The 21,580-nt window shown below is 36.0% G+C and overlaps 1 protein-coding gene across 7 annotated transcripts in view; it reads left to right on the top strand.

Moving 5' to 3' along the window:
- The window catches only part of OXR1 (oxidation resistance 1), a 264,006-nt gene that overhangs the window by 206,122 nt on the left and 36,304 nt on the right, over nucleotides 1-21,580 (top strand). For 5 of the 7 annotated variants that reach the window (XM_027692508.1, XM_027692507.1, XM_027692509.1 and 2 more), the window contains 6 exons: nucleotides 1,747-1,854; nucleotides 2,998-3,117; nucleotides 8,236-8,388; nucleotides 13,123-13,307; nucleotides 16,267-17,051; nucleotides 20,869-21,037. In XM_027692508.1, the coding sequence (XP_027548309.1) occupies nucleotides 1,747-1,854; nucleotides 2,998-3,117; nucleotides 8,236-8,388; nucleotides 13,123-13,307; nucleotides 16,267-17,051; nucleotides 20,869-21,037 (1,520 nt within the window). The remainder of the gene's footprint in view (nucleotides 1-1,746; nucleotides 1,855-2,997; nucleotides 3,118-8,235; nucleotides 8,389-13,122; nucleotides 13,308-16,266; nucleotides 17,052-20,868; nucleotides 21,038-21,580) is intronic. The other 2 variants (XM_027692513.1, XM_027692514.1) reach the window with 1 other exon arrangement.

Genomic DNA, 21,580 nt, shown 5'->3' with positions numbered 1-21,580 from the left:
CTCTATTACATGAACAATGTCTTTATTTTAAGAAGGTATTAGTGCTGGTCTTTGAAGTCCCATGCAAAGTGGAAATTTACCTGTGCAAACTTCACAGCCAAATAAGAAAAGGAAGCTTATACTTGCCATTGGGTCTATTTTGAGTAAGGTAAACACTTTAGTTACCAAGCTATCTCACCAGATGTTTTTACTTCTGAAAGCTGAAAAGAATGAATGCACTCTTAAAGGGCTTGAGCTTCATGGGTTTTAATTGAATGTTTTTAGTTTGTTTTATATCATAAGATAGAAACAATTGAGATTTTAGACTGTCATTAAGTGATACATAAGCAATGCCTAGAAGCTGACTGTCCTTCAACATTTATGTGAGCGCAAACTTAGGCAAAACTTTTGAATCTCACTTTACAGTTTGTTTTAGCAAACTTTTTGTATTATGTAGAGCTTCTGATGGAAAGACTACTATTCCTTGATTTGGTGGTTAGTTTTGTTATTGTCTGTGGAGCACATAGTACCTATCTGGTCTAGTTACAGTCTTGTTTTGATTTCTGCTTTAGTACCAGTTAAACATGGCCTACAAAAATATTCTTGTTTTTTTGCATATCTGCGATTGTACGGTACTGAATGACTAGGAGGTACTAATATAGTCTTTCATGCTGGAAATACCAGTAGAGAGAGATGTTTGCTGCTTTGTTTAGCTTATTGGCTTCCTATATAAAGAATTGTCATAATAGCTTTTTTTAAGATAAGTTTCTAATTCTAATTACCTTTTCTTTGGCAAAGCTTATCTCTTTTCTTTAGTGAATCTAGGTTGACAAGTGCACCTTTACAAAATATTATGGAAATCAATTATCAATCTTTACTTATATTTAGCAACACAAATATAGCTTAGATTATATAGCTTCATCTTGTCTTAAATTATAAGATTTGGTTTTTCCTAATACAGTGTTTATGAAGCCTTGTGCTGTTATGCAGTAAACTTCTTAGTTGTATCCTCCTGTGTCCTATCTCCATTGTTCTTAAAGCTATGAGTTCTTTATTCTGAAATACTCTCTCTGAATAATTTTTTTCCTTTTGCTTTCTTCTGGTGTTTCATGCTGAATACATTTAGGGAGATAGAGGTGAAAACACGAGCTTGAAAAAATCGTTTCCTTACTTGGGAATCACCTACTCAAAATGCTTATGCTCCATCTACTGTCATACTAGTTGACTTAGTTTGCTTCAGCATTTTTTGCATTTTCTCAGTGATGGATTTTGCTTAAAAGTCAGTGTCTAACAGAAGCTTATTTCAATAGTGAGAGAGTGTGTTCATATTTGTAGAGATTGCTTCAGCTTTCCTGTAGGTGAAGAATGGTGAAGAGGGAGAGTGGATGGTTCTGTGAACCGAGTCAATTGTGTATTGGGCCAGTGGAGCCCAACAGTGAATTTATAGACCAGAAGTTCTGGTGCAGTAGCTGAACCTACAGCTCAAAGTGTGTGACTGACAATTCTGACCACCTGGAAACATAGTGGAAAGGCACATGTCTTTATATGGGGTCGTAATAGGCTAATATTTAGGAGGTAGGTATGTTTTTTGGGATGGCTTTGTTGGTTTGGGTTTTGTTTGGGTTTTTTGGGGGGTGGGCAGTCATAAGATATGAACACTTACAAGGTCGTCAAAATCTTGGTAAATCTACATGTAAAATTTGTGAGCCACTATTTGAACTAACTGCTTACAGGTTTGTTTGTTTGTTTTTTCCCCAATTGATACAGGTGGAATCAAGAGATACTTTAAACAGTATTGCCTTGAAATTTGATACAACACCCAATGAACTGGTTCAATTAAATAAGCTTTTCTCCAGAGCAGTCGTTCCTGGACAGGTACTATTACATTATGTATGTTACTTATCCAACGAAGACCTCTTTCCCTATATTTCTCATCTCTACCAGAGAAAGTGTTAAAGAACTTCTCTTATTGGTTTTCCTATTGACTTTGCAAAAGAGTTTTTCTTTTTCCTCTAACTTTTGAATTCCTTCTACTTATTAAATAACTGCCTAAAAAGGGAACAGGTAACGAAGCTACCTGTCTCACTTAAATAAGATCAGAGGACTTTTCAAACTAGATATACTTAATTGTATAATAACACTTGTGTACAAGCTAAACTGTTGCTTTGCAAATATAGCAGGCTGTTCACCAACTGTAGCTCAGGAGGCATATTCAGGGTACAGCCTACAAACAATTCCATGACTGCATGTTACTGCCTGCAATTCTATTTGAATAAATTAAATAATGTTTCTATTCCACTCTGAAAACTTGCTGTCTTTACCAGCAGTATATGAATTATCAATCACTTATTATAGGTTGCTATTGCTTTTTTTTTCCCTGTTTCTGCCTTCACTTTTCATTTCTCCTTGAAAGCTGGACCTGGAAACATGATAGGTCGGCTATGGAATTAACCATTTGCCATTTGGTATTAGCCCTTTGTTTGACAAAATCCTGTGTTTATTTCTGATTGCTACAGAACTCTATCTAGGTAGCTTGAATGCCTACCATGGCTGAAATAAGGTATCAAAGTTGTGACTAACTTCAGGAGATTTTTGGTTTTAACATTCAGTGCTAAGAGCTATATTTTATGAACTTGTTTCCCAGTCTGTTTCTTGTTGCTCTAATAGTAGAGTAATAGAGAAATAATTGGACAGGTCTTCCTTGGACACTTATCAGATGTTTCTGGCATGCTGTATATTTTTAATGCTTTCTATCTAAACTTTTTCCTCAATTATTATGACTGAAAACCAAAATTATAGCAAGATAGAATTAAAAAACTTGAAAAGCTAAAATGAAGAAATACTTCATGTGGTATTGTTTATTCCCTCAGCTCATAATTCTGTTAAAAGTAATGGGAGCAGGAATGGTTTGTGTAGCTTATTTTGAGAAAGCATAGCAAATATACCTGAACTGGTAGGAAATCTAAAGTAAATCTGAAAGCATATCTAACTTCTAACTACATTATATCTTCTTTATAGATTTTGTATGTTCCTGACCCAGACTACATTTCTAGTGTGGACAGCTCCCCCTCTCTAAGTCCCATAAGTCCCCTATCACCTACATCTTCCGAAGCAGAGCTTGACAAGGCTACAGTAAATGTAGGTATACCTGTTATACTTGAAATTAATTTACCCTTACAAGATAAATGTTACAGATGCTATGCTTTCTTCTTAAACTATCCTTTGGTTTTGGGGAGAAAGTACTTGACAACACTTGAACTTAAAAGTAAAATAGTACCTTTTTAAAAGTAAATACAAGCTTTTAGTCTTGAAATGACAGTTTTCTGTGTGAAAACTGATTTGAAGGCAAGTTGTAGCAAAATACTGTCCTTGCACACTGAAATCTTAATTAGTTTCTGTTGCATTTCTGTATTTGCTACATCTCAAAGCTAGTTAAATGCTTTTGATAGTTTTTGTAGAAACAATACATTGGCCAGAATACTCAGGTTCCTCCTGCTTGCTGTAGAAATGTGGGAGAGGGTTTTCTAGTTTCATTTAGCAAAATGAAACAAAAAAAAGTCTGTTTCAGTGAAGGGCAAATACCAAGTTGATTATAGCTGACTTCTGCTTAGTAGTTCTACCTTTGTAGACTTTCAAAATACTGAAATTGTTTAGCCATCAGAGCTGCTCTGTAATTCAGCTCAAAAGCAGATTTTTGGGTAGGAGCTAGCTTTGTAGAAGCATGTCTTTCCAGTAACACTGGTTTGCTGTCAACAGAATTCCATGGGGAGCGCTCCAGCCAGGAAGATGCAATATTGGAGCCTGAGCTTCTCTGTAATTCATGCAATTACAACCTTAATTGGATGTTTCTTAATACATCACTGCTATTACTTTCCCAGTTATCTTTTTCTCTCAAATAACAAATTTTCTTGATAGCATATTTTGATAGTACTCAGTCCAACTGTCAAATGTGTACTCCAGGGTTCTGTGTACTCAAAGTTTAGGAACGTTTAAGACTTAAAGTATTTATTTATGTGCTTGTGTGACTTGGTTGGTCCAGACAAGTTTAAATATAAATGTTTTACTTTGTTGCTGAATAGGTTCTCAAGCTACCTTACAAAGGCTGTGATGAGCCTTCTACTGAAAATTAGTTTGGTTTTGCTGTTGTACTTTTGCTCTGACCTAGTATGCCCATTCTCATATCTGCTGCCATTAGTGCTGAATAATTTCTGTTGTTTTATGGCAGACTGGAGGTGTTGTAGCACAGTAAGTAGTCTAGTCTGCAGGAATACACTTTTGTATCATATATCTTGTGTCTATATCTCAAAATGACTGTAAATGCTAGGGTACACCTGCTCATATAGCATATGTTGTGTCAAGTTACTAGAGAGAAAGTTATTAGTTTCACTATTAGAAATTAGAGGTTTTTCTACAGTTCATCAGATGCCATGTCAAAAAACCTCTTATTCTTGCTTTTGTGAATTATTTTGTATATGCTTGTTGGCAAATAGTAGATAAGAAGGCTTAATAGCATAACTACACCTGTAATTTATTTGACACTTGGCTATATGCACATAGCAGAGACAAAAGTTAAAAGTGTTGAAGAAACAAAGTAGATAAAAATATTTAAACGTCTCTTCTGCAAAACATTGGGTTTTTATTGTCCGATGTTAGCAAGAATTTGAGTGTTAAGTTTCATTTAATTGAACTTTATTATTGTAGAACTGTTTTGTGCATCTTGTTATGTGTTGTGGATCATTGCAAGCAGTTCTTAAATGCTTCAGGGAAAGTCAAACGAGCAATGTGATGATATATAATAAAGTGTTTGTTCTGTTTCTGAGGCTTTTCAAACTGCATGTAAGGAAGGAGGGAATATTTGTCAAAAGAAATCAGAACAGAAATCACTTGCACTTGTCAGTGTGGACTCTGTGTGTGTGTTTGGTTTTGTTTCTCAAACAGTCTCGCCAGCAACACAAAAGGCACTCAACTTCTGTGTGAGCTGTTAAGGCTGAAGGATTTTGTTCTTCATCATAGCACCTGTCTTTCATGTTTTTCTTTTCTTTGCTGATTTCTATCACTATGAATGAGAGAAATACTAGCGTACATTCTCTAGTGCTCTGTTGATGTCAGTCGTCTTTGACTCTCCTCCAATTTTGACTCCAGATTTGCAGTTTAAATTTAATCACATTTTGAGGTAAAGAGAATATGTTCCTCTGCCTGTATAATGTAAACAAGTCTTCTCTCTGTGCTTTGGTTATTGAAATCACTGAGTTCTTGGTAGATAAGATGATTAACAAATATCTGAACCTCTGAGTCAAGAAATATGCTATGGTATACTCTCTTCTTTTATTTCTGTTTTAATAAACTTTGGAGTAGCTTAACACAACCAAGTGGCTGAAGACAAACCAGCATGTGGCTAATATAACCTGCATAACCCTGTTAAAGTTGGGGTCTTTTGAGGTTTTGTGTTTTTTGTTTTATGTTGCTACACTTAAGCTAAGATATCAGTGTGTATTTCACTAACTTTGTTACTGTGTGTGTAAGAATTAGCTTAGGCTTTTAAGCCTTTCTTATGCTGCTGGGCTTTTGAAGGATCTCTTCATTCAACAGTCTGTTGCACATATTTGAGAAGATCCAATATGCTTTGTTAGCTATAAAGCTTAAAATCCACTTCAGAATTATATATAATGAAAAGGGCATCATCATTAAATTGGAAAGTCTACCACCAATTTTATTCCTGCTTCTGTGTCATGTGGCAATAAGATGAGAAATAGCTGACTTAGTCACTGTGAGCTTGGAGATAGCTGAGGACTCTCACAGCCACTTGCTAAGTTATGTGTCATGAAGGTGTCCACATAGGTTTTACTAGAAAAGCTTATGTAGAATGAGAACTTATCTCCAAGAGGTTTGTTTCTTAATTATATCTTCCTTAGCTTTTTCAGCAAAATTCAGTTCAGTGTTCTACAGGGTGTTTTGGTTTTTTGTTTGCTTTCTTAACAGAAGTTGAAAGATGCAGGCAAAGGCTAAAGTAGTGCCAGAGAATGAACTGAAAACAATTGTGCATAATGTTCCTGGATATGATTAAAGGCATTTAGCTGCAGTCTGTACTAGTGAATAGAACTGTACAGGAAAGCAGAAAACCAAAGGGAACATAGAAGTCGACATTTTTTAAAAATAGTAATATTAATAACTAAAAGCAGCAATTGTGTATAAAATGGAAGCCTTTAAATGTGGGTGAAACTCTAAAACAGGGTTGCTGTGCATATAAAATAGGCTTTGGTGCAGTATCCTGTATGTGTATCTTTTTATTTGAGACAATTTTTTTCACTGTCTGTCCTCTCCCTGGTAGGGTTTCATGTTCACTACTTAGTTGGATATACTGGTATGCAGCAAGAGAGAGAACTCTTACCTTCCCAGGGAGGTCATGAGAGAAATCCTCTGAAAGTTACATCCAGGTGTGTGAATGATAAAGATGGTTGGAAACAGAGTGAATGTACTAAGGCTTATATCGTGCCTGACAAAAGTGATTGCTTTCTGTGATGAGATGACAGGCTCAGCAGCTGAAGGAAGAGCAGTGCACGTTTCTTACCCTGACTATAGCCAGGCCTATGACACTGTCCCAAAGCAGCCTTGTTACTGGGGAAATGTGAACTGAATAGGTGGAGTAAAAGATAGGCTGGAAAAATTGCCAGGATCTTTGTGTTCAAACTTATTCAATACATGTGTGAGATTGTTTATTTTTTTTTTTTTTTATGGAATCATAGGATGGCTTGGATTGGAAGGGACCTTAAAGATCATCTAGCTCCAACTCCCCTGCCATGGCAGGGATACCTTCCACTAGATCAAGTTACACAGAACCCCATCGAGTCTGGTCTTGAACACTGTTTTCTGTGGTGAATCCTTGAGGGTCCCTATTGGGGTGATACAGTTCATAATCTGTCTATCAGGGACTCTGACTGGTGGGACAGGTCAGAATGTGCTGTCAGCAAGCTTGGAGTGGTGGGGAGCAAAAATTAGGGAAGTGGTCAGTACAGTGGAGGGAGGGGTGTAAGGACTGCTCATCAGAGACATCAAGATTCTGGAGAGATGAAATAACAGAAACCTCATGAAGTTCAGCAATAGCTAAGACCTGCCTGGGACAGGGAAGAGCCCTGTGTAACAGTACAGGGTGAGTGTTGGCTACTTACATAGCAGCTTTGCATAGAAACTGAGGGCCAAGGAGAGATTGAGACTAGTGTCCTGGTGGAGATGTTGGACAATGTCTACTTGTGATGGTGAAGTCTGATCACATGCCAGGTGGCAGGTGAAAGAGGGATATCAACAGGTTGAGGCAAGGGTGGCTTGTGAAGCTGCATTTGCAATATTGTGTCCACTTCTGGCACCTTCAGTGCAAGACAAAGATTGACATGCTGGAGCTAGTCCAGTGGAGGGCCATTAAGATGATCAGGGAATGGAAACATATGAGGCACAAGGACTGACTGAGATGTGGGGTTTTTGTTTGGTTGGTTTTTTAATTTTGGTTTGTTTTTTGGGGGGGGGTTTGCTGGAGAAGAAAATACTGATGGAAGACTGGATTTCTCTGTTGTACTACCTAGTAGACAGGTCAGAGTGAGAAGAGTGAAGGTCTTCAGAAGTTCATGATTGATGGACTGCAACAGCTGCAAGTTGCTGCACAAGAAGTCCTGGTTAAATAATAGAGAATATTTTTCACGGTGAGGGTGGCTAAACACTGGAGCAAGCTTCTTGGAAAGGCTGTGGAATCTCCAGCCTTAAAGATTTAAACTCAACTAGAAGGGCCATGAGCAGCATGATCTAATGTAGATTTAAACCTGATTTGGCAACAGGATTAGACTAGCTGACCTTCCAGCTTCCTACTTAAAGTAGTGTATAATATTATAGAAGGACATTTAATAGGACTTCTGTTGAAGTTGGAAAAGAATCCTTTCTGCTAACTTCTGTTCAAATTTTGCACGTGACAGAATATTGTATGATCTCCTTATGTGTTTTGATCATTATTTTGTTGTTTTTTCCTAGGTTGATTCTGATTATTTTTGCCCAGGTGTATTTTTTTTATCAGGGGCTGGTAGAGCTGTGCTTCATTAGTTGTAGTCCTGTGGATCAAAGCAGTCTAAGCTGGAGTGGATTTGGAACCCTATTTTTACATTTGTTTTCACATCAAAGAAAAACAAAAATTACAAAACGGAAAATCTCTAAAAGTTAATATTTAAACAGATAAGTTGCTAAGTTCTATTTTGGTTTTTTTATGTTTCCTTTTAGGATCCAGATGGAGTCCAACAGAAAGAGTCAGCTGCTTCACCAGCACATGCATGTGTTCGTCCTACAAGAGTGGTATCATCCACCTCTGAAGAGGAGGAAGCGTTTACAGAGAAATTTCTAAAAATTAATTGCAAGTACATCACTAATGGCAAGGTACTGAAACCTTCAGGTGTTACTGTATGGGATATAACAATAAAGCACATTTAAATCATAAACCATACAGTAAAATTTAGTCAGAGATAGGTAGATGGATCAGCTTATGTGCATAAGCTTATATGTCTATATAAATATATTTCTTTTTACTCCCTGTTTTCTTGGGATTCCCTAGGCCACTTGTTTCAAGACATGATGCAAGCAGTTGATATATGACAAACTTCCCTGATGCCAGACTGTTACATAATTCTTTTGAGGGCTTGAGGTCTGTTTTGTTCCTTATGTTAGTATCTCTAGTAATGAATTCTCTTTACTTACAGTGAAGAAGGACATGCCTTATAGTATAAGGAAATATGTAGCTGTGTAGCTTTGCTTTAATTTTTAATTTTAAAGCAGAATAGGGTGAGCAGAATAAACCTCTGATTCTGTAAACAAGCAATTCTGTATTGTTTTCCACTGGGAATAGTATGGTAGAAATCTCGATTTTTTTTTTTTTTTTTAATTTATTTTTTTTTTAATTTTCTTTTTCCTTTGAAGGAGTAGTTACAATTGTCTCAGTAGTGTCATTACTCAAATGTCTCCAAATTAGTGGCACTTAATTCACCTCCATTTGGCTCGTAAGTGCACAAGTTTTGCACAGACTTTTAGGGACTGAGACTCACTTCAGAACATTTTACAAAAAAAAAATCTTTGCTCTCCTACCCCACAGAAAATTTACTATTGGACACTATTTATGAAAAATCATGCACTACTTTCTCCTTTGCCTGAAAGTTTGGGTATGTATATAGAAATACTGCTGATTCTGTGTTGCTCAGCAATAGATTTTCAGATCAGCTACTGATAAACAGATTAATAAGAATCTCCTAAAACCACTTTTTTGGTTTTTTTTTGGCTGATGAAAAGGGTCATAGTTCTATGTGTGTCTAGGCTTGAAGCCTATTGACAAAAGCTCTGTGTTAGAAGTTGATGAGGCAAGTACTGGAACAGCTTTCTTTGTTACTTTGTTCTTCTTTGCAGTTAGTTTTCTTCATTCCTGGCATTCTGTCTTGAGCTGATGTTTTTTTAGGTTGATCAGAGGCACATCTTTACTCATCAGTTTTAGGTACTGTGATGGAGTAGAATTCAGGCCCATGAGCCTTTGTTTGGAAATTGGCTGTGCTGGAAAAATATAATCTAGGGTTAAAATTTACATATATTATTTACATGCTGTATTTTCTCATTAGGGACCCCTGGTGGCCTAGTGGTTAGGTTGTGGTACTCTCACCGCAGCAACCCAGGTTCGATTCCCAGTCCCCCGGGCAGAGGGAGCTCGTTAGCCCTGTGAGGCCATCCATCTATGAGAAGGTCACTCTAAACAAACCTACGTCCTGAGGTCCTCACTGGCATTGTCCAAGCTCACTTGGCCCCGGCAGATGAACCTTAGGATTAAAGGGTGGGCTCAGTTCAGCGCATGCTGTGTCTCACCTAGAAAATCCATTGCGCAGGCTGGAAAGGTAAAAGACCTTTCCCAAAATCTTCGTTCGTGAAGACTGACCATACATTTTCTCATTAGAATATTACAAGGGATGTTAACAGCATTTGTCTTTGACTTGTGTATTTCTGGCCTATTTTCTATGAGCTTCAGATAGAATTCTGTTTCTAAAGAGTTATATAATCCGTTGCAGTATCAGTCCATACTTGGGAGAGAAATGAGTATGAACTTGCTCAGATTTGAGTACCAGGTTTTGAAAGTTTAGCATGTAATTTAGCCTTTGTCACATGTGGTAGGAATGTCCTCTGGATTGTTGTCTTATCCTGTCCTTGATAAGTTTTCTGATGATGCAGGGTGATAAATTTTCAAAGTTTGCTAGAGAAAACTTAAAAGATTCATCCTCTGCTTCCCACTCTGGAATTGATTTTGAAACTCCTAGTTAACTGTTTTATAAGGCTTCAGTTGTGAGTCTGTCATCACTGTGACTGTTGCTCGTAAACCTAAATCTAGTGAAAGCCTATTTTTCAATGTCTCTAATTATGCAAAGGGGCTTTCATTAAGGTGACTGTCATTTCTCACTGTTATTGTGTATGTGTTTGCAGTTGCTTTTAGTTACACCTGTGAGTTCCTGGACAACAGAGAGGAATTCTCTGACATGCAGTGGCTGGAACCTGGGAATGTTTGCTCTGTTCATTGCACTTTCTCCCTACTAACTCTTAGAGGCAGGGTGTTAAGCACAGTTAGAGACAGGGTCATGTGAACATCCACATTCTGTTCAGACAATAAATCAGTGTAGCCAGTGAGCTGCAGTCACACCTTAAATCACTGTTTACTGCATATGTAGGTGTGCCCTCTTACAGCTGCACTGTTTGCTTCTTCTGTAGAAAAGTGTGCTGCTCTAGGTTTTTTTCATTCTTTGCACTGTTCCTTTGAGGCAGAAAAAGGTATCTTAAACAGTCAGTTTGATTGAAACTGAAACTAGTAGAGAAGGTGTGAATTCTTCATTCTTTCTGATGTTGGCTAGTTTACTTGAATTGTTTTGAAAAGTAGTAGGTAAAGGAAAATTACTTATACTAAGGCTTGAAAAAACCCAAACCACCAACCTGGAAGTTAGAGCACAGAAAGCAAAAGTGCATTGTTCACTAAGCGAAAAGGAGGACACTGACAACATTCAAAACTTCTACAAGAAACAGAGAATAAAATAGAATTGTTATCTTTATGATAAAAGCATCGTGAATTAGTTTTTATTCAACCATGCATGTTGAAGAATGTAATGGATTTATTTAGAGAAATACTTTTCTTTGAAAAGTTCTTGTCGGGATTCCTCTCAAACCTTCTTAAAAGTGTGTTTTACTGAACTGCCTAATCTTTGTATATGGGGGCACACCAGTGTGATAGTGGAAGAATAGAATATTTTGGTTGGAAGGGACCTACGATGATCATCTAATCCAGCTGCCATCAAGGCTATGACCTTGTCTCTTCTGGATCAGATCTATAGAATATTAATAAAATTCCACTTTCATGTGTGGTCATTAATGAAAGAATTCAGATATAGAAATGCTGCTGCTTTTTTCGGTTATGTACTGAATTTACAGAAGTAATATTTGTTTAAAGAGAAGCAGTTGTTCTTCTGAGAAGAACTGACTTTTGCAGTCACGTTAAATTTGTTTTCTAGACTACAGTGGATATAACGAAATGTTGACTTCTCTTGACAGTCCTCCTCTTGGGACCTCCTTTTTGCACCTTGAAAGTCTATTTCCACAATACAGTGCTGGGAAAGAAATGCCAGTGACAGTTTTTTTCAGTATCTTAAACATCTTGGAATTACGTAAATACATTCTGCTGACTTTAAAGTCTTTGGCATATGTGTTGGACTCTAAAAGACACATGTAAAACCTGGCTAGGCACTGAACTACTAAAAGGAATCACATCTACGTGCTGGAGCTGCTTTTGAAACTCTTTACCTTTCTCCATACCAAGGATACCATTGCTCATTGTTGTAGACTTTAAAACTATTTTTTTGGTTGGGATTTTTTATAACTTGCATTTTTCTTTTTACTGTATGGCATCTTCATTTTTCTCCTGTGAAGGTTGTCAGCTGTCACCTGGGAACAAATTTCTGGAGTTGGGAAGAATTGTAGCTGTATTTCTTGCTTCCCTGATATGTCTTCCTGAAATGAAACTGAAAACAAACAATCCCCCCCCAATGCACAATGTTGGTAATAACTGTGAATGTTTTATCAGTAAGCTGAATATTTATTAATTTCCTGATAAGTTTCAACAGTATATGAAGTGACTCTTTTCTGATTCTTGCACAAATCTGTCCAGATTTGTAGTCTTTAGGAATCAAGATTTGTAACTGGAGGATCCCTGTCATTCTACTTAAAGCTAGATTTTCTCCAGTTCATGGTTTTAGCTCAAACTCTGCTGTTTTAACAGTTAAATGAATTTCTGTAGCAGGCAAGTGGTATTGGTGTTGGCATGTGTTGCTAACACTTTTGTTTAAAAAAAGTTCGACATATTGTAAATTACCTTTGTTTTTACACCTGGATTGTATAAGAATGCTGCAGTTCATAATATGAATAGCAACATTAAAATTTTTCGTACTCGAAGTTTAAAATCTACTTCATGTACTGCAGCAGTATCGTTGTGATGAAATCCATCCAAAGTTGCGTCTTTAAAAGTCTTTAGTACTTTTTATTCTATTTTCATTCTGTAAACATATTTATCCAATCAGTTAACAGGTCCATTAAGTTAGAATGACTTGTATTGGCTACTGTGTTATTTTTGTGTAAAGAAAATGAAGATAAATTACAGTTTTTGAAGGTCTCTCTTTTTTTGTTCTCCGATTAAATAGCAGAAAGTGAGAAGAGTTAAGAGTCAAGTTTTAGATGATGCTTGAAATTGCTTGCAGACCTACCAGTTAAGCCCTGTGGTTATCTGGGAAGGATGTCTCCTTACCCTCAGAGGAGCTGTTTAGCTGTATTCATTAGGGTGCAAGGGTTTCTTATTTTACTAAAACCAGTTATTGATTAGTTGTGCGAAACAAAACTTCTCTGGGGAAAATAGGAGACATTAATTTGCTTCCTCGGAAAAAGTTACATTTCTACATGACTGCAAAACATAAGAAACTGTATCAGGTTACCTAAATTTGAAGATGCTTAAAAAAAAAAAAAGAATATACCTCTTTCCTACCAAAAAACTGGAGAAGAAGCTGAAATATGAAGGAGAAAAATTACCACTTCTTTTCCCTCTCATTTTAGGGTACGGTCAATGGTGTGCTGCTAGTGACGCCAAATAATATAATGTTTGATCCCCATAAAATGGATCCTCTGGTCCAAGAGAACGGCTGTGAAGAATATGGCATCATGTGTCCAATGGAAGAAGTGATGTCAGCTGCTCTGTATAAGGAAATTGTGGACAGCAAAATTAAGGATTCGTTAAGCATGTAAGATAGAATAGTATTTGTAAAGCTTTCAGTAAATTTGAACTGTAGCCATATGTTGACCATATAAAACCAGCAAATGAGCGTTTTCCTTGTTTTCTTTGTTAAGAAAGAACATCAAAGGTTGCCTTGGAAAGACCCTATAGAAAATCGCAACATAAAAAGTCTTATGTGTTTTCATGGGACTAGGAATATATTTATTCCCTTTCTGGCTAGGGGAGGGGCTACATAATCACCTTTAGGTATAGCCTTGTTTGGTGTAAACAGCAAATTTACATTGGTGAGCTAAACTGGTATTTAGCCTGGCAGGCATTTAAAACCGACTTTAAACAGCATTATTAAAAAGCTTTGTTCAGTTCTGTCTGTTGCCTAATTTTTATACTGTTCTCAGAAGTAGGATAAATTCTGTCTTTAAAAACCAAAAAGGATTTAAAAAAATAATCAGGTAAAGGCCCCCTTTACCTATTTCAGCTCATAAAACACAAACATTTGCACACTACCATGACTATTTACCTTTAACCAAGATAGAATTGTCTAGGTGTATGAGTGTAAATCTGTTTACCTGATGTGTAAATCTTAAATGCAGCTATTTTAATTAAGGTGTAAAGATACTTAGAACTCTGAAAAATACCATTTTACAGTTCTTGTAGGTAATACACTAAGCACATATTTCTTGATAATCTTACTACTTCTGGGTGTCCAGATATTTGAGTTGCTTCCTACCATTTTTAAGTTCAGTTTTGGCATAGACATGGTAGTGAACTGGTGTCTTGGCTGCCTGAAGGCATCTGTCTGTCGAAAGAGCAACTGAAGTACATATTGTTGCAGAAGTACTTTGGGGATTTTGATACAGAATAGGGATACCTTCAGCATGATTGCTTTTCTGGAAGTTTATTTTCCAGAATGAGTTTTAAAAAGTTGCTCACAGTTCCTACTTCAGTTGGTGTACAGTGGAAGGAATAAGATAATGAAAACTGGATGACTCCTTTTAACCTACCTGTCTGAATCATAATACTGCAGTTGCAAAACAACTTTTCTTCTGGCATGTTTAGCTTGTTAATGACTCAGTAATGACTTAAAAATCTAGCTTCCATGACCTGTTGATTTTTGTGCTCCCGTAGCACATATTTTCTGTTTTGTTTATAATATGAATGCATATGGAATGAAAACATGTCTGTTAATAAAAGGTCACATTGTGCGTTCAGAGCCCTCTATGTCCAATTCGATGTATCTTTCTTGGCAACTTTTTAAACTATTAGATAAAATACTTCTAGCATTTTCTTCAGTCCCAACACCTTTTTACTGTAGCCTCATAAAAAATTTGAGGCATATTTGTAAATTTGAGGGAAAATAAAAATCAAATTTCTCAAGTCTGTAAAAACAGAAGTCCTGACAGCTACGACTAGATCTGACAAGACCTGTGTCTTGAGGTATTTTAGACTTAAATCATGTTTTCTCACTGTTTTTTCCTATGTATTCCACTGCTACAATTAACCCTCTTTTCTTCCAATTTTGCCAACTTTTAAACCTGCTTAAATTTGGGAAAACCATCTTAGTGTTCAGATTATTGATATGGAAAATGATTGTGAACCCAATGGATTCTTTGGTTCTTAAAACTGCAATTTTATGTTGTGTGGTTTCTGTATGTAAGCCACAATCTGTGCTGAAACTGGACAAAAAAATATCTGACCACATACAGATGTCTTGGGGATTTCATGAACCTTAGGTTGTGCTTGTATAAGAGCACTTATTACCAGCATAATCCTGAAAAATCTAGGAAGTGGCCCAGTCTAATAGTTAATAAATTCTAAAGTCTAAGCTACATGCTTTGTAAGCAGAATTACTCCAGCAGCAGCAATGTAATATCAGTTCTACCTTAACACTTAGATAAGAGGGTGCATAAGCTTCGCAAAAACATCCTGAATTTCAGCACTGTCTCAGTAATATGACCTAACTGAATAAAGTTTTGTAGAACAGTAGAGTGAATATATTATCCTTTAAGATACAAGCTTCTTAAAAGTGTTTAATAATAGGTAATGGAAGAGGTGATGGGCTTGTGATAGCAAGGAAATTGAGAACTCTAGTCAAGATAAACACGAGAATTTTTGAAGGTTGTGTACTGCTCCTGGTTTTTTTTTTTGACAACAGGGGAGTTCTGTAGATGTAGTTGAGCATGTTCACAGTACCTTTCTAGTCCTCCTCTTCTAAAACTCATAGAATTTCTCATTAGCTCATCTTGAAAGGCAGGTTTGAGTAAGACTATTTGCTATGGGGAAAATAAGTTTTTATGCTCGCTTTTTACTTATGTTATTTATCAACATCTTCAGTTGTACAAGTAGTTGGGGGTTTATTTTGCCAAACAATGGTATCTTCAAAGTTAGGTACCTGCTGAAGATCTGTTTTAGCAGAAATGCCATGGGCACAATAGTAACATCTATGTCGATGGTTCCTGTTGTTCTGCATTGACTGGCTCAGATAGCTAAGGTTAGACCAGGTGACTTCTGCCACTCACTTCTTACCTGTGAGCTAAGCGACAACTTCCTCATAGAGTGGGACAGATCTGTACAACTGTACTGGCCTCTCTGGTAGACAAAACTTAAAAGATTGTGGATGGCTCTTACCTTTAGAGGTTATGGTTGTATGTAGCTCTTTGTTGTTTCTACTTTGGTGTTTATTTTATTTTTACACTTTAAGTGCCTCAAACAATCTAGTTGGTTTCACAGGAGAGCTTGTCCTTGTGAAAGTAATGTCACGAACTTGAAAAGTCCTAGCTATGTCATGCTGGCAAAAGGTCTGCTATGTTTACTGTTATAGTGTTATATTTTATGCTTGTATATTACTAATGCTCTGGATTAAGTTGTTTTTTGGAGTTTGTTTTTTAAGAGCTTAAACTAAACTTAATAAAGAAATGAGCTTGATATAAAAGGTAACTGTTATAGCAACATTCTTATTTGCCCAACAGAGATGTAGAACAGATGTCAGTAAGAGAACATTGCCATTCCAAGAAATCTGCAAAGAGCAATACAGATGAAATGGATTCCAGGATGCGGGATACAGGCAATGACAGTGCTAGTACTGCCCCAAGGAGCACAGAGGAGTCTCTTTCAGAAGATGTATTCACAGAATCAGAACTCTCTCCAATACGTGAAGAACTTGTTTCCTCAGATGAGCTTCGACAAGATAAATCTTCTGGAACATCATCTGAATCTGTCCAAACAATAAACCAGACTAGTGCTGAATGTTTAACAGTCATTTCAGACTCAAATGAAGCTGCCAGTGACTTAAAGCCCAGTGCTGAAATGGCTGTAAGTGTTAAACAGTTTGGTACCCACTTAAGTTCAGAAAGTGCTAAAATGTCTATAAAGGGGGAACGAGAACCTCTTGAAAATACTACAGATGTCCACCAGCAGTCATTGCAAAGATCACACGGTAGTGAGGAGCATGGCAAAGAGGCAGAAGTTGACAAGGATCAAGGTTCCTCACTAGGAAAAGAACCAGATAATGAGAAGGAAGAGGAATGTCCACCTTGTGAAGATACCACAGACTCTCAAAAGAAAGAGACAGCTAACAAAGGAAAAGTAGTGGGAGAGCAAACTCAAGACTCGGAGACAGAAGTTGAAGAACTCCGCAAACTCTGGAAGACCCACACTATGCAACAAACAAAACAACAAAGAGAAAACGTGCAACAGGATTCACAAAAAGAAATTAGTCAGAAAACTGTATCTGCAGGAGATGGGCGGTTAGAAGGTGAGTCAGTGAGTATTTATGGATACAGTGTTAGCCTTTGGATTGACAGAGTATCACCCTACAGTTCAATAGAATTTTTGCACTTGGTTTTCATTCTGTGTGACACATCTCCCCATGTATCGGTTATGTTTCTCATTGGCTTGAAGATATGCCAAAGCTAAACGACCTAAAGTAGTGGAGAAAATATTGCTCAGGAAACTGAAACACAGATAACTTTGTTACTGTAACTTTTCCTCATTGAAATTGTATCTCTGGTCATACTGTGATTTAGTATCTTTCTAGGGGAGATTTAAACAAACCTATAAAATCAGATCTATGATGCATTGGTCACTATACAGCTCACAATTAAAAATGTTCTTTAGCAATCAGCTACCTGTCACTTAAATTTTGATCATAGTGTACATGTGTGTGAATGAATTCTGGGGAATGAATTGGTTATTTATGGCATGTCTGCCTTGTGATTAAGGTTTATGGTGTGAGCAACAAACATCAGTCTTAACAATGGGGTTCATACTTTAAAAATGTTGTTTCACTTGCATCTTGTCATACTTTCATGATGACTAGAACAAGGTTAAGCATCCAAAAAACATTTCTCAAGACAAATAAGAGCTAGATGATAAGAAACTAATGTTATGGATACAGGGAACAACTACGTTTTATTTCTTGAGTACCTTTTTTCTTCTGCAAAAATCAGGGCCTGGAATTATTAGTTGGAAGTTATCCTGAAGGTCTGTTGAAGTTTTTCATATTGAAAAATACTGTGCCTTTAAGCAACTTAAATAAGCTTCTGTATGTATTTGATTTTGCTTTTTAAAAAATTTGTAGGTCACTTTCTGATGCCTTACTATCTTACTAATGGAGGTAAATAAACTAGTTGTTTTAATTGTGCAATATTTTGGGAGCTAGAAAAAAATCTGTTTGTGTGTGATAGGCATTAAAGATATGTGAAGTGCATTTCAAGGTCAAATTTTTTATGTTAATAATTAAAAGTTGAAATTATATTTAATAGAGAGACACTCTTTGGTTGATAGAAATTTGTCTTACACTTCAGAATCTGGTATAATAGTTTTTGTTGGTTTTGTCTTCATTTTGTTTTTTTTCTTCTCCTGTTAAGGAAGTAACTGAATTTTGAAATTTGAAGCAGATGAGTTGTTGCATCATTCTGTAATAAGTTTGACTTTTATGCCTTAAATATTAAATGTAGTCTTCTGGCAAATATGTCAGCTAGCAGTAGTTGCTGATTGTGACTTATAAAAAATGCAGGTACTAAGTGTTCTTTGCCACAATTGCTGCTTTTCTTACAATCGAATATTATTTGTAATTTCATTGCATTAAATGCTTTAGTTTTGGTTTTCTAAAATATTTTATAATAATTGCAGGTTTTTCATGTATTGCGTGATACACTCACGGAGTATATACACAGAGAACTAGTGTCTGCATACAGTCTTACAGAAGAGTGCTAGAAACCTTCTGCAGATGGTGTTACAGCCTTGCTCAAGTCTGAGGGGGTAAAATAGAAAGAAAAAAACTAAAAAAACAAAGGTTTCTTTTTGGAGATTTGTACCAATTACTTCAGTTCAACTTCAGTAGGAATTATTACATGTTTGTTATTCTTGCATGCTGTATTAGCAGAATGCAAATAAACCAGTAAATTAAGAATTAATATTTTGCAATCTAGATAGATTTGGTGAAGCTTCTACAGGTACAATTAAATAGAACCAAGGTAAAAGCATAGATCTACTGTTTAACTCTTGAAAGCCATCAGACTAAATATGAGAGATCTATTAACAGTAGGATACTAAAAAAACTAGATCATTTAAAACTTGCAATACCATAAACACAGTCAGAATAAAACTCTGAAGTAGTCATACTACGAGTTTTGGATCACGAAGTTACCTAGATAGTTTTTTAATTTCTTTTATACAACAAGGACTTTTATTGAATTTTTTTCTTCTGTGGGATTTTTGAGCATTTAGGGTTTTGGGAACTATTATTTTTTGATCTTTGCAGAGGCCAAACGTTTCTGAGTTTGGAATTAATGATCTATTTCTTCTGAATATTGAACAGGTGACACAATGCAAGTAGATAACTGAGGAGACTAGAATAACTAAAAAGATCTCCCTTGTATCTGTTTTTAATTCTTTTATTACCCAGGACTCTGTTATACTCTCCTATTTTTACGGTCACTTATGTTAACCACTGGATTGAAATAAAGCTAGATGTATGTGGTACTTTGGAGAAACTGCAATGGTCTATAGTTTTCTGTGTGTATAAACAATCTGAAATACCATTAATAACATGTCTGTTTGCTGCTTAGTCAGCTAAATATTTGCAGAAATCAAAAGGAAAAACAAGAAGCATGAGACACACAATAACCATTGCTGAAATCTTTTCTCATTAAGTCTATATCAAATATACAAGAAGATATTGGAGAACACACCAAAAAAAAGAGCACCTTAAATAGCTCTTTTGAGACTTAGGGGTAGGGCTAAACTGTTTGGTTTTATTCTGTCTGCTAGCTGGAACTATATCATCCCGCTTCTCTGAGCTCAGGGAAGTTCTAAACTACTGCATTTGAAAGACCAAAATACCAGATATCAGGTCATTTTAGGAGTACTTATCTAACAGTGCCAGACCTATGAAACTGTTTTTTGTTTCTTTTTAGTGGTGTTTTTGTTTAATCTGACAATTTACCTTTGAGCATACACATTTATGAAATACTTGCAAATAATATGTGTTATGACTAATTTATGATACTATACAAAGCAGGTATAATTCTAAAATGTTGACTGAAAATTAGGAGGTGCACATTTAAATAGTTACTGGGAAAAATATTCTTTTGGGGAGCAGTGCTATTCTAAACTCTTTGCTGAAAATCTGATTGAGAAAAGATACAGTAGCAATGTTTATATATCAAGAAGGTGATGTTTTCTGTGCTTAGTGGATCTTTGGTCTGCATAAAAACTGAAGGAGAATTTCAGCTGTAAAGAAAAAAATGAATGTCCTAGGAAACTGGAACACAATCTGTAGGTACATTTAATACCAGAGGTAGGATAAGTCCTTTGTTGTCATAACTGATGATCAGAACTCTTAAATTTACTCTTTCTTCCTTCCTTTATAAAAATCTCTTTTGGCTGGAGGATTTGGGCAATTGATCTAGTAAAGAAACAATTTTAAGAAGGCTTCTTCCTTTACCTTGTGCTGACTTTACAATCCAGATCTTGAGGGTAATCATATAACTATATTAGTTTAATTAAATATACTGCTGGAGGGAAAAATCTGTACTGTAACATCCAGTATACTTCATCCTGAGATGGTGTTCATGCCACTGAGGTGTTTGATATAGCTAATAAAGTAAAATTAATCCTGTATTAGTAGTGTTAGAGCTTTTCCTGTTGCAAATGAAAAGTAATGAATAGGTTTGACATGTGTGAATCAAGGGAAAGTACATATGTAGCATTACATCTTTTGCATGTATGTGGTATATCTGTTTAATAGTAGGAGGGTTGTCTGATTCACTGATGAGTGGAATACTTTGAGAATACTTTCCGAATACTTTCAATCACAGATGAAATACTATCATAATGGGATCTCCAGAAATGAATGTAACAATTGTTAAATGTGTTGTACTCTGAAGTATATTCTGCTGATGCAATTTACATAATAGACAGGTAATTTTTACTACTTATGTTATCTTGTTTCCCATTACTTGTTTATATGTGTCCTATATACCTGTACTGCCTAATAGAAAATTAGTTAGTGATTTTGTTAAGCTTTTTTGTACACTGTGGATAGCTTACTTTTTCTTTATATACAGGATCTTCAGTTACAAAAGAGAAAAGACGACATCGATCTCACAAGTTTCTGCTTCTCAGGGTTGGAAAACCCATGAGAAAAACATTTGTTTCTCAAGCAAGTGCATCAATGCAACAGTATGCACAGAGGGACAAAAAACATGAGTACTGGTTTGCTGTTCCTCAAGAAAGGTAAGGAGGTGAACTGTAAAAATCACCTTGCAATAGGTCTTTGAGCTTCATTTTTCTACACCATTCAGAATTTTTCAGTGACTGTGTCTATAAAGCATCGCAAAAAAGGGTCAGCATCTGAGGATATTGTTGATTTGGTTTGTATTAGCCCCTGGAATATCTCATTACCTTACTGAAATTTTACTGATTTACTTTTGTTACTTGTAGATTCTACCAATAGTTTCTCATGGTATTATTTAGACTTTTGTTTGTAGCAAGTAATTACTGAAAGAAAGATTCAAGTAAGTGAATCTATGTGTGATGTAGGAAGTGAGTTCTGCAACCAAGTTTTTATTGTCATTACCCATGCTTCCCATTATTTAGAAACTTCCTAAAAACTCTCTCTACTTCTTGGGGCTCTGAGTTCAGAAGAGCTAGCTGGGGCCCTTTTGTCTTCTCTTCATATATGGAACATGAAACCTTTCTAGGAAGCAAATTAGGTATGTCTGCTGGAAAAATATCTAAATTTTTTGCACTCAAAGACATGACATGTCTATGCTCACT

This window comes from Neopelma chrysocephalum, unplaced genomic scaffold, assembly GCF_003984885.1.
Source record: "Neopelma chrysocephalum unplaced genomic scaffold, ASM398488v2 Primary Assembly neopelma1_86, whole genome shotgun sequence".
NCBI classification, from domain to species: domain Eukaryota; kingdom Metazoa; phylum Chordata; class Aves; order Passeriformes; family Pipridae; genus Neopelma; species Neopelma chrysocephalum.
Note: the sequence above shows the minus strand (reverse complement) of the source record. Positions and strands in the feature narration are given on the sequence as shown.